Source organism: Rhinoderma darwinii, chromosome 13, assembly GCF_050947455.1.
Source record: "Rhinoderma darwinii isolate aRhiDar2 chromosome 13, aRhiDar2.hap1, whole genome shotgun sequence".
In the NCBI taxonomy this organism is placed as follows: Eukaryota; Metazoa; Chordata; class Amphibia; order Anura; family Rhinodermatidae; genus Rhinoderma; species Rhinoderma darwinii.
The window spans coordinates 28,868,864-28,883,910 of NC_134699.1; the positions used below are offsets into that span (position 1 = coordinate 28,868,864).

The 15,047-nt window shown below is 43.0% G+C and overlaps 1 protein-coding gene across 1 annotated transcript in view; it reads left to right on the forward strand.

Annotated features, from left to right (window-relative positions):
• The window catches only part of BRCA1 (BRCA1 DNA repair associated), a 110,905-nt gene that overhangs the window by 62,776 nt on the left and 33,082 nt on the right, over positions 1 to 15,047 (forward strand). Inside the window, exons 12-14 of the mRNA XM_075846652.1 lie at positions 2,827 to 3,001; positions 8,326 to 8,431; positions 8,538 to 8,704. Of these exons, the coding sequence (XP_075702767.1) occupies positions 2,827 to 3,001; positions 8,326 to 8,431; positions 8,538 to 8,704 (448 nt within the window). The remainder of the gene's footprint in view (positions 1 to 2,826; positions 3,002 to 8,325; positions 8,432 to 8,537; positions 8,705 to 15,047) is intronic.

Here is a 15,047-nt window from a genome sequence, read left to right on the forward strand (position 1 = left end):
TTGGGAGGTATCGATGGAAGTCGAGCCTTCCCTTAAAACTGACGAGCGACTCGTCGACCGGAATATTTTTACTTTGGGTGTAAATTTGGGCAAATTTTAAATGAAAATGCTTGATGACAGGCCTTATTTTATATAAACGGTCATAATTTGGATCCTTATGTATTATCTGTGTAGTGCAGGAATTGGAGGATGACCTCAAATCTTTTTCTGGTCATAATGGTGCCATAATGGGGTATATTATATAGGACATCAGATGACCAGTAGTCCCTAATGCTGGGTTTATTTATGAGGCCCGTACTCGGTAACAGGCCCCAAAATTTGCAAAGCTCCTCTGAGTTTGTGGGGGTCCAAATATGGCCTTTGGAATAGTAGGACATGGGATTGTGGGTGAGAAATTGTTCCGCATAGAAATTTGTCCGACCATCAAACTTCTATATTTAGCGAATAAAAATAAGTTGAAAACATCAAACTCTCCGAACCCCGTGGTCTCCACTTGGATTCCCGAGGATGCAGTGAAGTTGGGAACCTGTGGGGCATAATTTGAAGCGGGCATCCATATCGCCTCACTATCGGGTGGGCTTGTCAGAACCAGCAACTCTACTGCGCTGCTGGGGGGCTCATCATACTAGACAAAGATGTCCGCACAAACTGCATTTCATCCTCGCTAGCAGAGTCTGTATCCGAGCACAGCATAGCGTATGCCTCCTCTAGGCTATAAAATTTCTGCGCCCTATTGCAGCAATGTAACAGATATAATTTTATTGTAACCCTAAAACGTAACGGTCCCTAATAAAAAAAAAAAAAATTGGCTCTCTCAAAAATGTAGGAGCGGGATGGAACTGACTGGATCACTGCGTAAAACGGTCACTATGTGTCATGGCAACAGTGAAGGGTGGTAATCTGGGTGGATCGTACTGGATACTGACTTGGCTCAATGTTCTCTCACTGGGCAGTGAGGGGGGTGATCTGGGGGTATTTAGGGTATCCCCTAAAGTAATATGGCACAGTAATTTCATTGGGGTAATGGGTGAGTGATTTGGGGATTGTTGTATAATTACTAGGGCAGGAGAGATCTGGGAAGATCTAGAAGAGGTCTCTATTCACTGTTTTACTTTCTGATAGGGCTTCACACACCGCCTCTCACAAGCTGTCTGACAGAAATTAGCTAGTCAGATCCAGTGATGAGAAGAATCCTGCGTCTTTTATTTACCTATGCTGTGATTGGTCATTCAGTTTTGAATGACCAACCATCATGATCGACGTCAAAAGATCTCTCTCATTGGTCCTGTGTCGGCGAGTGGTGAGTGTCTGTCACTTGCTGCCGCGATCTGCCCCTTGTCACCATGTCATTTGACATGGTGACAGTTTGTCATCACGTAACTACGTGAGAAGGCGGCAAAGCACCACTGATTGTCACATACAGTTACGCGATTGAATCATTCCCAGCAAAAATGTTTTGGCCCTTACCCCGTTTTGTAATTGAGGTGGCAAAAACAATACTGTGGTTAGTAAGCTCACTGATGGCTTTATATTGTAGTTTCAGCCTCCATTCTGGGCTGCCGTTTCCTCACTTGACTCCCGCTCTGACTAAATCTTAAAGTGTCTGTTGTGTGGACAGGACGCCAGTCTTCCCTATTCATTTCTATGAGTGGCTCGATGTGAGTCTCCGGAACGGCGTCCTGTCCACACAGCAGACGCTGGAAGATTTGGCTCATTCAGACGAGCGTAATACTCGTCCGTGTGCTGTGCGTTGAAATCACACACCGCACACGTACCCATTTATTCCCTATTCAGAGCGAGGGTTGTGTGATGGAACGGTAGCCGGGAATGAGATTGAAACTACAAGATAAAGCCAACTGTGCGTTTTCTAACCACCGTATCATTTATGTCACCTCACTTACAAACGGGGGCCCATTTTTGCTGGGAGTGCTTATTTAAAGAGTATCTACACTTTCATCAAACTTTTGATACGTCGTAGAGATATATCGAAAGTTTAGATCAGTGGGGTTCCTGGTGCTGAGACTGTTGCTGAAACGAAGGTGCAGAAGCGCTCAGCGATCCCTGTCAGGCTGAAGACGGTTCACAAAAGATGTCGATGAGAGCCGTCTTCAGGCTGACGGGGAGCGCTGATCACAGCCGGAGGTGCAGGGCGCTGAGCTGAGAGCTTCTGCACCTCCATTTCAGCGACTAGGAGACTCACCACCAGGACCCCTACCAATCCAAACTTTTGATATGTCCCTATGACATATCAAAAGTTTGAAAGTGCAATCACTCTTTAAAGTTTGACAAATCTGCAGCCAAGAAACGTGTTGCACAAAGCAGGTAGAATAGAAATCTGTCCTCGCCGGCGAATGCTACGGCTTACAAGCATTGCTTGACAGCTTTCCGGAGCAAGTATGCAGCTAAAAGATTACCTTAAAAATAATGGGAATTATTGATCCCAGCTCTGTAAGTGTGTTTGACCATTACAAAGCGCCTTTTCATGTAGAAATCACTTGCCTTTATTTTTCCATTAAATAAACTATTTTTCCCCCTCTTTCATAATTTCTGATGAATGAACTGCGTGAGCTTTAACTGGATCGGTTACTACAGATGTCTTACATCTATATGGCATTCAGTGCAACAGGCATGTCGCTTACAGCGAACGTTTATCATTTTTTAGTATAGGCAATAATAGATTGGATACAAACCCATGACATTTTATATACTTTTGTCCAACCGCTGTTGTAATTACACTTTACCTCTTCTTTCTTCTCTCCTACCAGATCCGCAGTATTTACATTTTTTAAGTGGCAGATAAAACTCACCGGGTTTCTTCTCTTACAGCAGCGTGACACCATGCAGAACAATTTAGAGAAACTCCAGATAGAAATGGCTGCTCTGGAAGCGGTCTTGGAACAGCATGGTAGCCAGCGTCTTGTGTCTGGGAGGGAACAAACATCCACAGCCGAGCATGTCACAATAAGACCACAGGAGGCCCAGGAGGAACAAACAGACTATGGTAAATATGCACACAGTCAAAGCTGCAGTTTGTATAATGAATCATTGCTTACTACATCTACTCCAGCTGCAAAACGCGCCAGCATGCTGGGAAAAATTACCATGTACTTCTGTTCTAACAGTCTGTGTCGTATCAACTTAGCCAGAATGTTTTTAGCATGAGTGGGCAAAAGCGACAGCATAAAAGTAATCGGACTCTCACGATGAGTGTGCGCTATATAAAGCTTGTATACAGATGTGTAAACTCTACAGTCTCAATGTAATTGTGTGATCATCGAAAGCATAGGCAAGTTCTAATATACAAATGACAGCCTCAAGGTCGTCAAGCGGTTTTCAAGGTGATCCTGTTAGAGCCGTGAGTACACAAAGCAATATGATTCGTTTTTTTTTTATATAGAGCAGATTGGCATTATGACTAGCGGTTCTATCTATTTACAATACCAGCACTTTAGTATGGCTGTGAACTGTATGCTAAGCGATCAGAAGCATCTTGGTGATGCAAAAATAAGTTTGAAATAAAGGAAGAAATCTTAAATACGCATTCCGCGTGGCTCACTACATAGGCACTATTACTGCCTTACCTACGCTCATCTCCCAGCCACCGGTTTTTCTGATACCAGACCCTACTATTTTCTTCCCTTCTTTTCCTGTTTCGGGGGTGGTTCCTGGCTTCTGATTCCCTTTTAGCGATGAGAGCATGACTGGTGGCATCCAAGTGCGGTGTGATTCTTCTCTTCCCACTCTCTGCTCTCACTCACGCAGGACCTCCTGCTGGGTGCTGCTGCTGTTGGCGCTTGGATTGCACCACACTCTATGGAAGCGAGTAGGATCTGCCTTTAAGCATTCTTTTTTTTCCCCACAGGCTCTTTTTTAATCGCTGGCCAGCGTAATTGCATGCAGGGAGCCATATATCTAGCAGAACCTAGGTAACCCCATGCAGCCATTACACCCTTTTTCGGGGTGCTAATAGCCCTGCCCTATGCCAGTATTTGAGTGGACTTATTGTCCCCAGTTATTACAGTGGGACCTGTTGAACCCTTTACTACACTGTTAGACACCAGAGGTGAATCCTCCAAACAGGCAACCATTGTATGTATCTATCCTTGCAATACATGTGGCCTAAAGTTTTCATGCAGACCACCTACTTTTCTGTGTAATGCATACTTGCCTCCAAACTAAGCTTCTGTGGCCCCACCAACCATGACACCCACAGAATTGCCCACCCCTAGTGTTGAATGTGCCAAAATGAAATGCTCTTTTTCCCGGGCCGTAGGTGACCTTACTAATGTCTCCCAGTCCATAACGGGAATCTGGGTCCGCCTTTCCGACAAGCCCTTTTTGAACTATCCACCCACATCTTCCTCACATGGCATGCCCCAAAAACGGGTAAGATCTGCTCGTTCTCACCCACCATTTGTACCTCTTATCTGGTCAGTCTCCTCTTCTGGTGCTCTAATGTCTACCTCACTCAAATCTCTAATGCCTGGATGCGGCAAGTTGCTACCTCAGGATATAAGTTCGAGTTTGTAAGCCTACCACCCAACCGATTATACCAGTCCATGTCTTCTCCTTTGCCTGTCGGTTCGACAGCCTGTTTTCAGGTAAAAGATCCACTTTTGAATCAAAGAGCAATCATCCATGTCCCTCACAATTTGAAATTTTGTGGGTTTTACTCGAATCTCCTTGTTGCTCCCAAAAATGACAGGTCAGTTTGTCCCAAACTGGGCTTAAGGCCTTATCTACACGAGCATGTGCGTTTTGCGCACGCAAAGAACGCATTTTGCGTGCGCAAAAGGCACTTTGCTGCGTGTGTCATCAGTGTATGATGCGCGGCTGCAAGATTTTCTCGCTGCCGCCATCATTTTGACACTCCATTTGGATGTTTTTAAACCGAAAAGCACGTGTTTACATTCAGAGAATGACAGCTGTTGCGCAAACCACGCAGTTCGCACGGAAGTGCTTCCGTGCGACCTGCGTGGTTTTCACGCACCCATTGACTTCAATGGGTGCGTGATGCGCAGAAATATAGAACATGTCGTGAGTTTTACGCAGCGGACTCGCGCTGCGCAAAACTCACGGACTGTCTGCACTGCCCCATAGCCTAATATAGGTGCGTACGACACGCGTGAAAAGCACGCGCGTCGCACGCGCGTATGTTACGCTCGTTTAAATGATGCCTAAAACATCTGAATTCCTACATCAAGGTCTGTCATTTCCGCATGGAGTCCCTTTCCATGGACCAGAGGATTTCCTCTCTTGTGTCGAGATAAAAGATGCGTACCTGCCCATCTTCATTTGCCCGTCCTATCAGCACTTCCTGCAATTTGCTGTTCCCCCTCACCATTATCGGTTCATGGCACTCCGGTTCAGCTTCTCAGCTGCCACATGGGTTTTCACCATCATTCTCTTGGTGATAATAGCGCTCCATCAGGGTTTCAGTTGTCCACTACCTGGAGGATGACTCGCTCAAATCTCCTACCAGGGTAGACAACCATGTCAGTCTACAGATTTTTTGTGTCTTCTATTAGCAACAGCATATACTCATGGTCTGTGTGCCCCAATGGACTGGATGAGAAAAGGACTAAAAAAAATCCTGTTTTTCTGTAACAAGTTGTATTTTTTAATTCCACTATTTTAATGTACCATATCATGTATTGAAAACTTTTTGCAATTGACGAGCGGAATGGTAACACCCAGTTGCCAATTTATTTGTATATTTCCAGGAGGAATAAGCGAGAAATGGTACAATCCCGAGATTTAAGAAAAGGTGCTCCAGAATGGTTGTCTTATGAGGAATACAAGGGTTTGATAAAACAGACATGTCAGGACAGTTTGACAGGTCCTCTTTAGTCCTGGATCACACACCATTTTGATGCAGCTTTTGGCAAATTTATTTGAACCAAACACAAGAGTGGACACGAGAAAGACGCATCCGTTTTTACTTTACACCTTTGCTTCTTTATGGATCCACTTGTGGCCTTGCTGTAGTTAGCCAATATGGCGTGAACTACCCTCAAGTTGCCTCGTGACGGATTGGTCAGCATAAGAGGCAGGGAAGCAAGCGCCACCCCGTTGGGTAACTACAGCAAATTAGCACATAGGGAGCCAACACAACAGTGGCCATAACTCTGGAAAGGGGGTCCAGGGAACAAAAAAAACAGCCTTGGAGTCAGGGAGGCAGCGCTATTCAGGTCAGTTCACCAGTTCAACTTATATGACCTAGTGACAGATCCTCTTTAAATTTGGTTTGTATTGCCCTTTAAAAAGCAAATATAATACAACTTTGAGGGCTGACATCGGTTGAGTGTCATCGCCTTGTATTTGAGATGAACGTCTGGCATTGTACATTAGCCTGCTAACATCTGTTCCCCTGAAAATTCTACATTAGTTAATGATCTTGTGATGTTTTGTTCTCTGCTGACACTACATACTATGCAGGTTTAGCAGTTATGAATTGGGATTAATGTAATTTGGTGGGCTGAAGACATTAAGGCTTCCATATCCTGAAATCTTAATACTGTCATATATTCTAGAGCCATTCTATCACAATCTGCTGTTCGTCCCAGTGATCACAGGAAAATGACTTCTAAAGCTGGCTGTACATAGTAGATGAATGCTAGCTGAACATAGCTATTTCAGTGGGGTCGACCAATAGTCCGTGTGAGGCCGCATCCAGCATGCCTGGTCTTTGATTTCCCGAAAGATGAGCACTGTTAGAGGTGTCTGGCATTGGTTTATCATTCTGTCCCTGTGAAATAAACAAACACTTGGCCTGTACAAGTGTGTTTATGGGGGAGTCGAGAAAGATAAGTCCTGATGCACACGATCTTAGCGGTGTGCACGGCCCATGATTTGCAGTACGGACAGCCGCGGATTGTCATCTGGGGGCCGCCCGAAAATCACGGACCGTGCACAAATTCATTTCAATGAGCCTGGACTGCAAAATGCGGCCCATATAGGACATGCCCGTGGAAACCACGATCGTGTTCATGGGCCCATAGAAGTGAATGCGACCGCAATTCACCCACAGATTTGCTGGTGAATTGTGGCCGCAAAAACACGTTCGCGTGCATGAGGCTTTAGGGTGAATTGCGGTCCCATTCATTTTTATGGGCTCATGCACACGACCGTGGTTTCCATGGTCCGTTCATTGCCCGGGAGCCTGGACCGCAAAAAGATATGACGTGGGCCGCATTTTGCGTTCTGGGCTCATTGAAATGAATGTGTGCACGGTCCGTGATTAGCGGGCAGCCTGCAGTTGACAATCTGCGGCCGTCCGAGCCTCAAATCATAGCCCGTGTACACCACTACGGTCGTGTGCATGAGGAGTTGCTGTTCGAATGCACAGGCGCCTATCTCCTGTGTAGAGCCAGCTTTAACTTTTTTCTCCTTTTCCTAAGATCTGACGTGCTCACCGAAGATGACTTCTTTTATATAGACCTTTTACACCATAAGTAAATACCAACATAGGCCCTGAAGTTGTCCTTGTCTGTCAAGTTTAGGTGTTCAGATTACTTTCTGATCTGTCTGGTTTCCAGGATACATATGTGACCATGAATATAGGAGCCATAACAGTTCCGACAGAAGTTGGCCCCAGCTTTCCCACAATTGCAAATCAAATTTTTTTATTTTTTCTAACCAACCAAACGTTTTCCACTTCTTGTCATTCAGGAGTTTTGTGACAACCCCTATGGAAGCTGCAGTGACCACCATAAGTAATTTCAACTTTGCAAACAAAAAAACAACTCTTCATAGTACAACATTCACGATAGACCATATAGTCATAGGGGTAATTAATCTAGGTGACTGACCAATTATACTGATAAATAACTGATTTTTGGGAGATTTTGCGCCAATCTAGTGTCTGAGCACCGCCAAAATTCTGTCATATTAAATATGTCCCCTTCTCTCCCTTCACGTGTTGTTACTGATTTGTCTGGTGTGTCGAAGGTTTCTAACCCCTGCTATAGAAGATTATTCTGCAGTTGTCAGCAACCTTACGCACTCCAACTGTTATGAAACTACAATTCCCAGCATTCTCTGACAGCTGTTGGCTGGAATAATAAAGCATTTGGCTGTCAGGGCATGCTGGGAGCTGTAGTTTTGGCTGTCAGGGCATGCTGGTCGCTGACCCGTTTTAAATAGGGAAAATAACCCTTCAACACTGTTCCATCCGGTTGCCTATTCCCACTACCTTAAACATCCAGATTGATGTGAATGAGTTAGTTAAAAATACTACAAGAGTGTTTAAACAGAGTATTGTGTTAAAGAAAGGAAATACAAACGTTAAATCTGTATAATCTGAGAAGAAAATATCTGTTGCAGAAGGTAACGGATCACCTGACGCAATCCCAGAGACGGAGATCCAGTCTGGACAGAGTAGAGCATCAGGGCTGCAAAGAAATAAAACACCATCTCCGTTTGGAAGCAGGTACATCTTTGTTTAATCAGGTTTTAATTTTTTGGGTCATGACTTTGGTAATTTTTCAAATATATTAATTATGTATTGGACATGACGGCCATGTTTTTATGTCAAGGTCACCAACTCCACCCCTTAGTCTTCCTCAGACAACATCGAGGAGAGAGACACAAGAGAAAATTTGTACTTTGTTAAATGCGTTTAAAGAGCTGAAGGAATCGACCACGCCTGATGATGAATCAATGGGTTACAATGGAGAAGACGGTCTCCACACTCAAGAGCAAGGTGCGATACTTCAGAGGGGTCTGTTGTGTTTTTTTTTAGGAACCTATGGGTGGCGCTGTGCTTATGGAAAGAAGCTAATATAATTATTTGTAGGTCTCCACACCTTAATCCACCATCATGTAACTTCACACTTTATTTTCATGTGGTTTTTATATTCTGACATTGAATACAAATAGTAGTTAGCGGTAATGATACAGGCGTTGACTGCTCATCAGTTTTTCCATAAAAATGTGGAAGCTAGCTAGTTATTCAATTATATGCATATCTGCAATCTGTCGCTATAGCGCAGTCATTTCAGTCTGGAAATGATAGACTTTGCCGGAGAGGCTTCTGACGTACGGTTGTCTAGACAACTGGACCTGTTGCATCTCTTGACGTCCGGTTTAAATTTCTGGCGGGAAGGTACTCTTTAACCCTTTCACTGCCTGGACAATTTTGACACGTTTCACATACACAAATCCTGAATAATAATCATTTTAAAAAAAATCGTATTGTACCCCCATACCTATAGTTTCTACAATTGTAGACCTGACACAATGGGAAAATGCCACCCAGCACTTGACACTTATGGCCACCATCATGCAACTTTGCATCACATTAGAATGTTTTGTTAAAAATTCATGTCTGATCCAAGCAAAGCTTAAAACATATGGACAGAAAGGAAAAAAAGGAGGAACCTATAGGGCGCTGCTGCGTGGTTATTGCGGATGATCGATGATAACAATTATAGAAGTAAGAACAGATATTTATTAGAACATTAAGGCTACGCGCTTCGACGCTGTACTAGCGTCTTCCTCAGGCCTGTACAGCGTCGAAACGCGTAGCCTTAATGTTCTAATAAATATCTGTTCTTCTATACTTGTTATCATCGATCATCCGCAATAACCACGCAGCGGCGCCCTATAGGATCCTCCTTTTTTCCTTTCTGTCCATATGTTCTAACTAGCGGTAACCTTTTTGGTTTACCGGTTTGGATCCTGGCAGCAGCACGAAGTGGACTGATTTACTACTGCTTTTATTACACATCAACGGGGTGAGCATAACAGATCTTGTTTATGACTCTCCTTTTATTCTATTGACCTGCACCATGTGGCGCCGTGCCTTTTGCTTCTCTGTAAGCAAAGCTTAAGACCTATAACACCTCCTAAATATAAAAGTTTATGAAGTTCAACGTTCATACATGCCACTTATGCCTAGGTCTACATGCACGCACTTAGCATGACAGAGTTCATATCCTCTGATTGGTAAGGGGGGGTGATATCATAAAGACAAGTTCCTGTATCCCCCCCCCCCCCCTTAAATGTTAGTCAGGCTTTACAGTGGAGAGATTACCGAATATTGCACTTAGTTATGACCCTGGTATCATCTAAAAGCTAAGGTTCTGGGATTTAATGGGATACCAATCTTTACTCCTTATATTATTGTCGCAGTATGTGTTTAAAGCCATGATTCATTACATACGTCCTTAGCAGTAAAAACGGTTAAGTCTTGTTCCGGGTCATAATGGACACTTACACCTCAGTGGCAAGACTACTAAGGTTATTGCGAACTTTGTACGTTTTTAAAGAGCCACGTTCTGCAGAGCAGCTGAGTAAGTCACATTTACCCCATTTTGTAACAAGTGAATGTCAGGCCTTCACGGAGCTCGGTTTTTGGCAAAAAGTGCTGCAGAATTATCCGTATGGCGCAAACCTTAAAAGTTACGCGGGAAGTTTCTAAAATAAGGTGAATTGTGCAATATTACACAACTGAGATGTTTCTGCATGGAAAGCTGTACGGGTAGGAGAGGAGCGTGGCATATGCATCATAGCTGTGTAGCATATTTACGAATGTCTGAAGACCGGCCATCACCTTACAAAAGTGAAGCATATACATGTCCTGCTCAATGAATTAGAATTTTATGAAAAAGTTCATTTATTTAAGTAATTCAATTCAAAAAGTGAAACTCCTATATTCTATAGATTTATTACACACAGAGTGATCTATTTCCAGCATGTTTTTTTCTTTTAATGTTGATGATTATGGTAACAGTTAATGAAAACCCAAAATTTAGTCTCTCAGAAAATTTTAATATTATATAAGCCCAATTTCAAAAATGATTTTTAATACCTAAATGTTGTCCTACTGAAAAGTATGTACAGTATATGCCCTCAATACTTGGTCGGGGCTCCTTTTGCATGAATTACTGCATCAATGCAGTGTGGCATGGAGGTGATCAGCCTGTGGCACTGCTGAGGTGTTATGAATGCGGCGTGGCATGGAGGTGATCAGCCTGTGGCACTGCTGAGGTGTTATGAATGCGGCGTGGCATGGAGGTGATCAGCCTGTGGCACTGCTGAGGTGTTATGGAAGCCCAGGTTGTTTGATAGTGGCCTTCAGCTCGTCTGCTTTGTTGGGTCTGGTGTCATCTTCCTCTTGACAATACCCTATAGATTCTCTATGGGGTTAGGTCCCCTTTAAAAACAGGCTGGATGAATGGAAATTACATCCCAGATCGTCCCTTAACGGCTCTACGATGAAGTTAATGGCCAGAGCCTCCTCTAGACAGAGAATTGTTACATGCAAAAAAAAATAAGTTTAGTGGGTTAAACCTGTATTGTATTGGTATTTGACCTGTATTCCAGTTCTCAACTGCAATGGTTGGCGACACCTCTGCACGTCCTTAATAATTTTGCAAGGACACAAACATGTAACTTGTGCAGATTAAAGTGCCAATGGTAGTTAAAAAAAAATATATAGGGATATTCAGCCCTGCTACATCTGTATAAACACAAACTTCCCTGCATAGATGTTTTTCTCTTTTTTTTTTTTTTTTTTTTTGTTACTCAGTTTATTTAGTACTTTTATTATTTTTTTTTTTTCTGTAGTCTGCTGGGTTTGGCGCAAGTTCACAGAATAAATTGAGTTAGCCATTCAATTAACCTAAAAGCATGAACGTGCGTGTCCATCTAAAAAAGTATAGAAATATTATAAAGGAACAAGCTTTTATTTTAGCTTTTGGGACAGCACATGTCCCTTTGAAATGGATTGCCTGTTGTTTTTAATTTGCTTTGCTTTTATGCATCGATGGCTGTATGCCTCATAATAGCGCAGTTTAATTAAGTCAGTTTTCATGCCATAGGAACGCTGTTGTTGGTCCAATGTTTGTATTTCCGCAGGTGATTCAAAAGTGATCATGAGTGGAACAGATTGATGTTACCACGCATTAAATGTGTTAAGTTAATACCCTCTGACTAGGTATGGTTTCTGTATTTTAAGGTAGCATCAAATCCTAATTATATAATACAACCATGCTTCGTAAGGCCAAGAAGTGTCAGCTTATTATCTTGAGCATTAGAAATCTTACAATAATAATAATAAAGAAAAACTCAGACCAGACTCTTTAGTAAGCTCACCTAAGTTACATCTATTAGCTATATCTATGTAATTCGAGTAAGCGCACGCCTGTCCTCAAATCTTGGAACCAGGGGAAACATTAATTAAGACGGTTTCGTTGACTTTATGGGGGAAATCTATCAACACTTGCACGCCAGTTTTCTGGCATAAAAGTCGTAAAAGGGCCCATAGACTTTGGGCCTTTTTACACCACCACATTTATGAAAAGGGGGCGAGGTCATAGCCCGACAGATTTATTATAATTTACGCAGCGCTTGGGCTCTGTCCCCAACCTCCCAGATCGAACAATCCCCCATGAGACAATGAAATAAAAATACACATATATGTGTATATATATATATATGTGTGTGTGTGTGTGTGTGTGTGTGTGTTTGTGTGTGTGTGTGTGTGTATATATATATATATGTATGTATGTATTTTTATTTCATATCTTATACATACACTCTCCTTCCCTCAGCATGCTGCAGCTCTTACGTTGTGTGCGGCGCAGTACTTTTGAGGTCGAGTGCTGCGTCGCAAATAAGGCCCTCACTCTGCTCAGCGTCAGGACCTCGTATGAGACGCGGAGGGGACCCGGAGGGGAGGAGCGGTGAGGTTTACTTAATTGATGTCCAATGTGAAGGGGCGAATGGTCGGCTAAAAGAAGCGACACATTTATTAATAAATGTATCACATCTTACTCCAACTTTTATTTATAAGTCATAACTTTATTCACAATTTATAAAATACAATTGAAAAGTTATTATAATTTGTTTTTATTTTTTATTAATTTAATCTCTAATGCAAAGAATCATAAAAAAATATAGTCCATTTTAGTCCAGAAAAATCCACACCCCTTGAAACGCATCAGCGTCCTCCTTCCCCCGGGTCATACTCCAGCCCTGCATTCGCTTTTCGGCACTCCTTGCACTTTACATCCATGTATTTTTCTCTATCTATATGACTAGTATGTACCGTATATATCGGCGTACAAGACGACTTTTTACACCCTTAAAAAAATGTCAAAAGTGTGGGGTCGTCTTATATGCCGGATATTGTCTACATTAGGGATGCACGGTGCATCGAAACGTCTATACTGTTTCGATACTGTGCATCCCTAAACGGTTCGATACCGCTATTTCCTGTATTTCGATACTGAGCTGCGCAGCCGCACAGCTCAGTATAGTAACACATGAATGTATGAGAGCGCGGCTGCGGCTGTGTAATTCAGCCACAGCCCCGCTCCTGAGTCATGATAAGTTTGCGGGGTCAGGATGATGCAATGCGGCCAGCGCTGCACTAATGAGCGGCGGCACTGGAGACAGAACATGGCGGGCGCGCTACAAAACACCCCCATGTTCTGTCTTCAGTGCCTGAACTGCCGCTCATTATTGCAACGCCGGCCGCATCACCTCATGCTGACCGCGCGCGCACTTCCTGTCAGGAGCGGGGCAATGACTGTATTACACAGCCGCAGCCCCGCTCTATAACGGCGGAGATCAGAGAAACCGCTCATCTCCGCCGTTATTCCCCTGAATGCTGCGATCACAGCTGACTGCAGCATTCAGGGGAAAGTGAGAAGGGGGGATGCCCCTGGATCGCGTCACAGGGAATTCCTGTGACGCGATCGAGGGCCATACCATATATGGGCAGACAGCCCAGGGTCTATTGACGGACCCCAGGGCTGTCTTACCATATTTCATGTTGTTAGGATATACCCAAGTATGTCCTAACAACTGCCTGTGTATTATCCGTCCACAGGTTAATGTACTGGCACATATCTGATATATGTCAGTACATTAAAGTTTAAAAATAAAGTAAAAACAAAGTATTGTTAAATTTTAAAAAAAATACACCTTCACCTTTTTTACAATAAACATTAAAATAAGTCTCAATACATAAAATACACACATTCAGTAATGGCGCGGACAACAATGTTTTTGCATCATTTATGATGTGTACGCTGTAAAAAAATGAAATAAACACGGCTTTCATTCACTTATTAATGTGAGGCGCGAGGTGCGATGAATTTACCCTCCATGTTCCTCACATTAATAGTAATTAACCCCATCATGTACCTCGCACATTAACCCAATATGACTGAGAAACATGATGGGATTAATTACTATTAATGTGAGGCGCGTTCAAAATTCATCACACGTCGCGCCTCACATCAGAGAACGGAAGAATTTTTTTTTTATTACTGTTGGCAAAAGTATCGAAATTGGTATCGAAATCGCAATACTAAACGAAGTATCGGTATCGAAGTCCAAATTCTGGTATCGTGACATCCCTAGTCTACATATTGTCTACACACAGGTTGTGTGTTACCTTGTGAGCCTGCAGTCCGGTACACAGGCTCCCGGGATGCACGGAATCCGCCACAGATCTGAGGGAAGCCGGTATTAGCCGCCAGGGAACATCTCTGTAAGATCCTCTGGCCCGCCCTTTCCTCTCATTCCCTGCCTCTCAGATCTCGCGCGATGAAGCAGCCTATCTGCGCATGCGCGAGTTCAAAGAGACAGAGAGTCCTGGGTCCTGCCGCCGATGGCCATAGTGAAGCGCTCCTGCACGAAATGGTGAGTATATCTTAAATTCTATATTTTAAGGGTAAAAGTTGGGGGTCGTCTTATACGCCCAGTTGTCTTATACGCCGACATATACGGTATGTAAAAATTGCCATTTATTTGCCCTTGCACTTTGGATTTATACCTATTGATTTTCTTTCTAGATTTGTGTATATAGGATACTTTGTGTATAAATTGATTGGCAGTTTAGATTGGTTCTGTTATTAAAGATATTGGATTTCTCTGGGCTGAGATGGACTATATTTTTCTGATTCTTTGCATTACAGACTAAAAGATAATTGTTCAATTGTATTTTGTTAATTATGAATAAAGTTATGAATTATCTTTCTAAAACATTTGGCTTCCTCCATGGGGTTTTGTCAGATTTATAGTTGAATCAG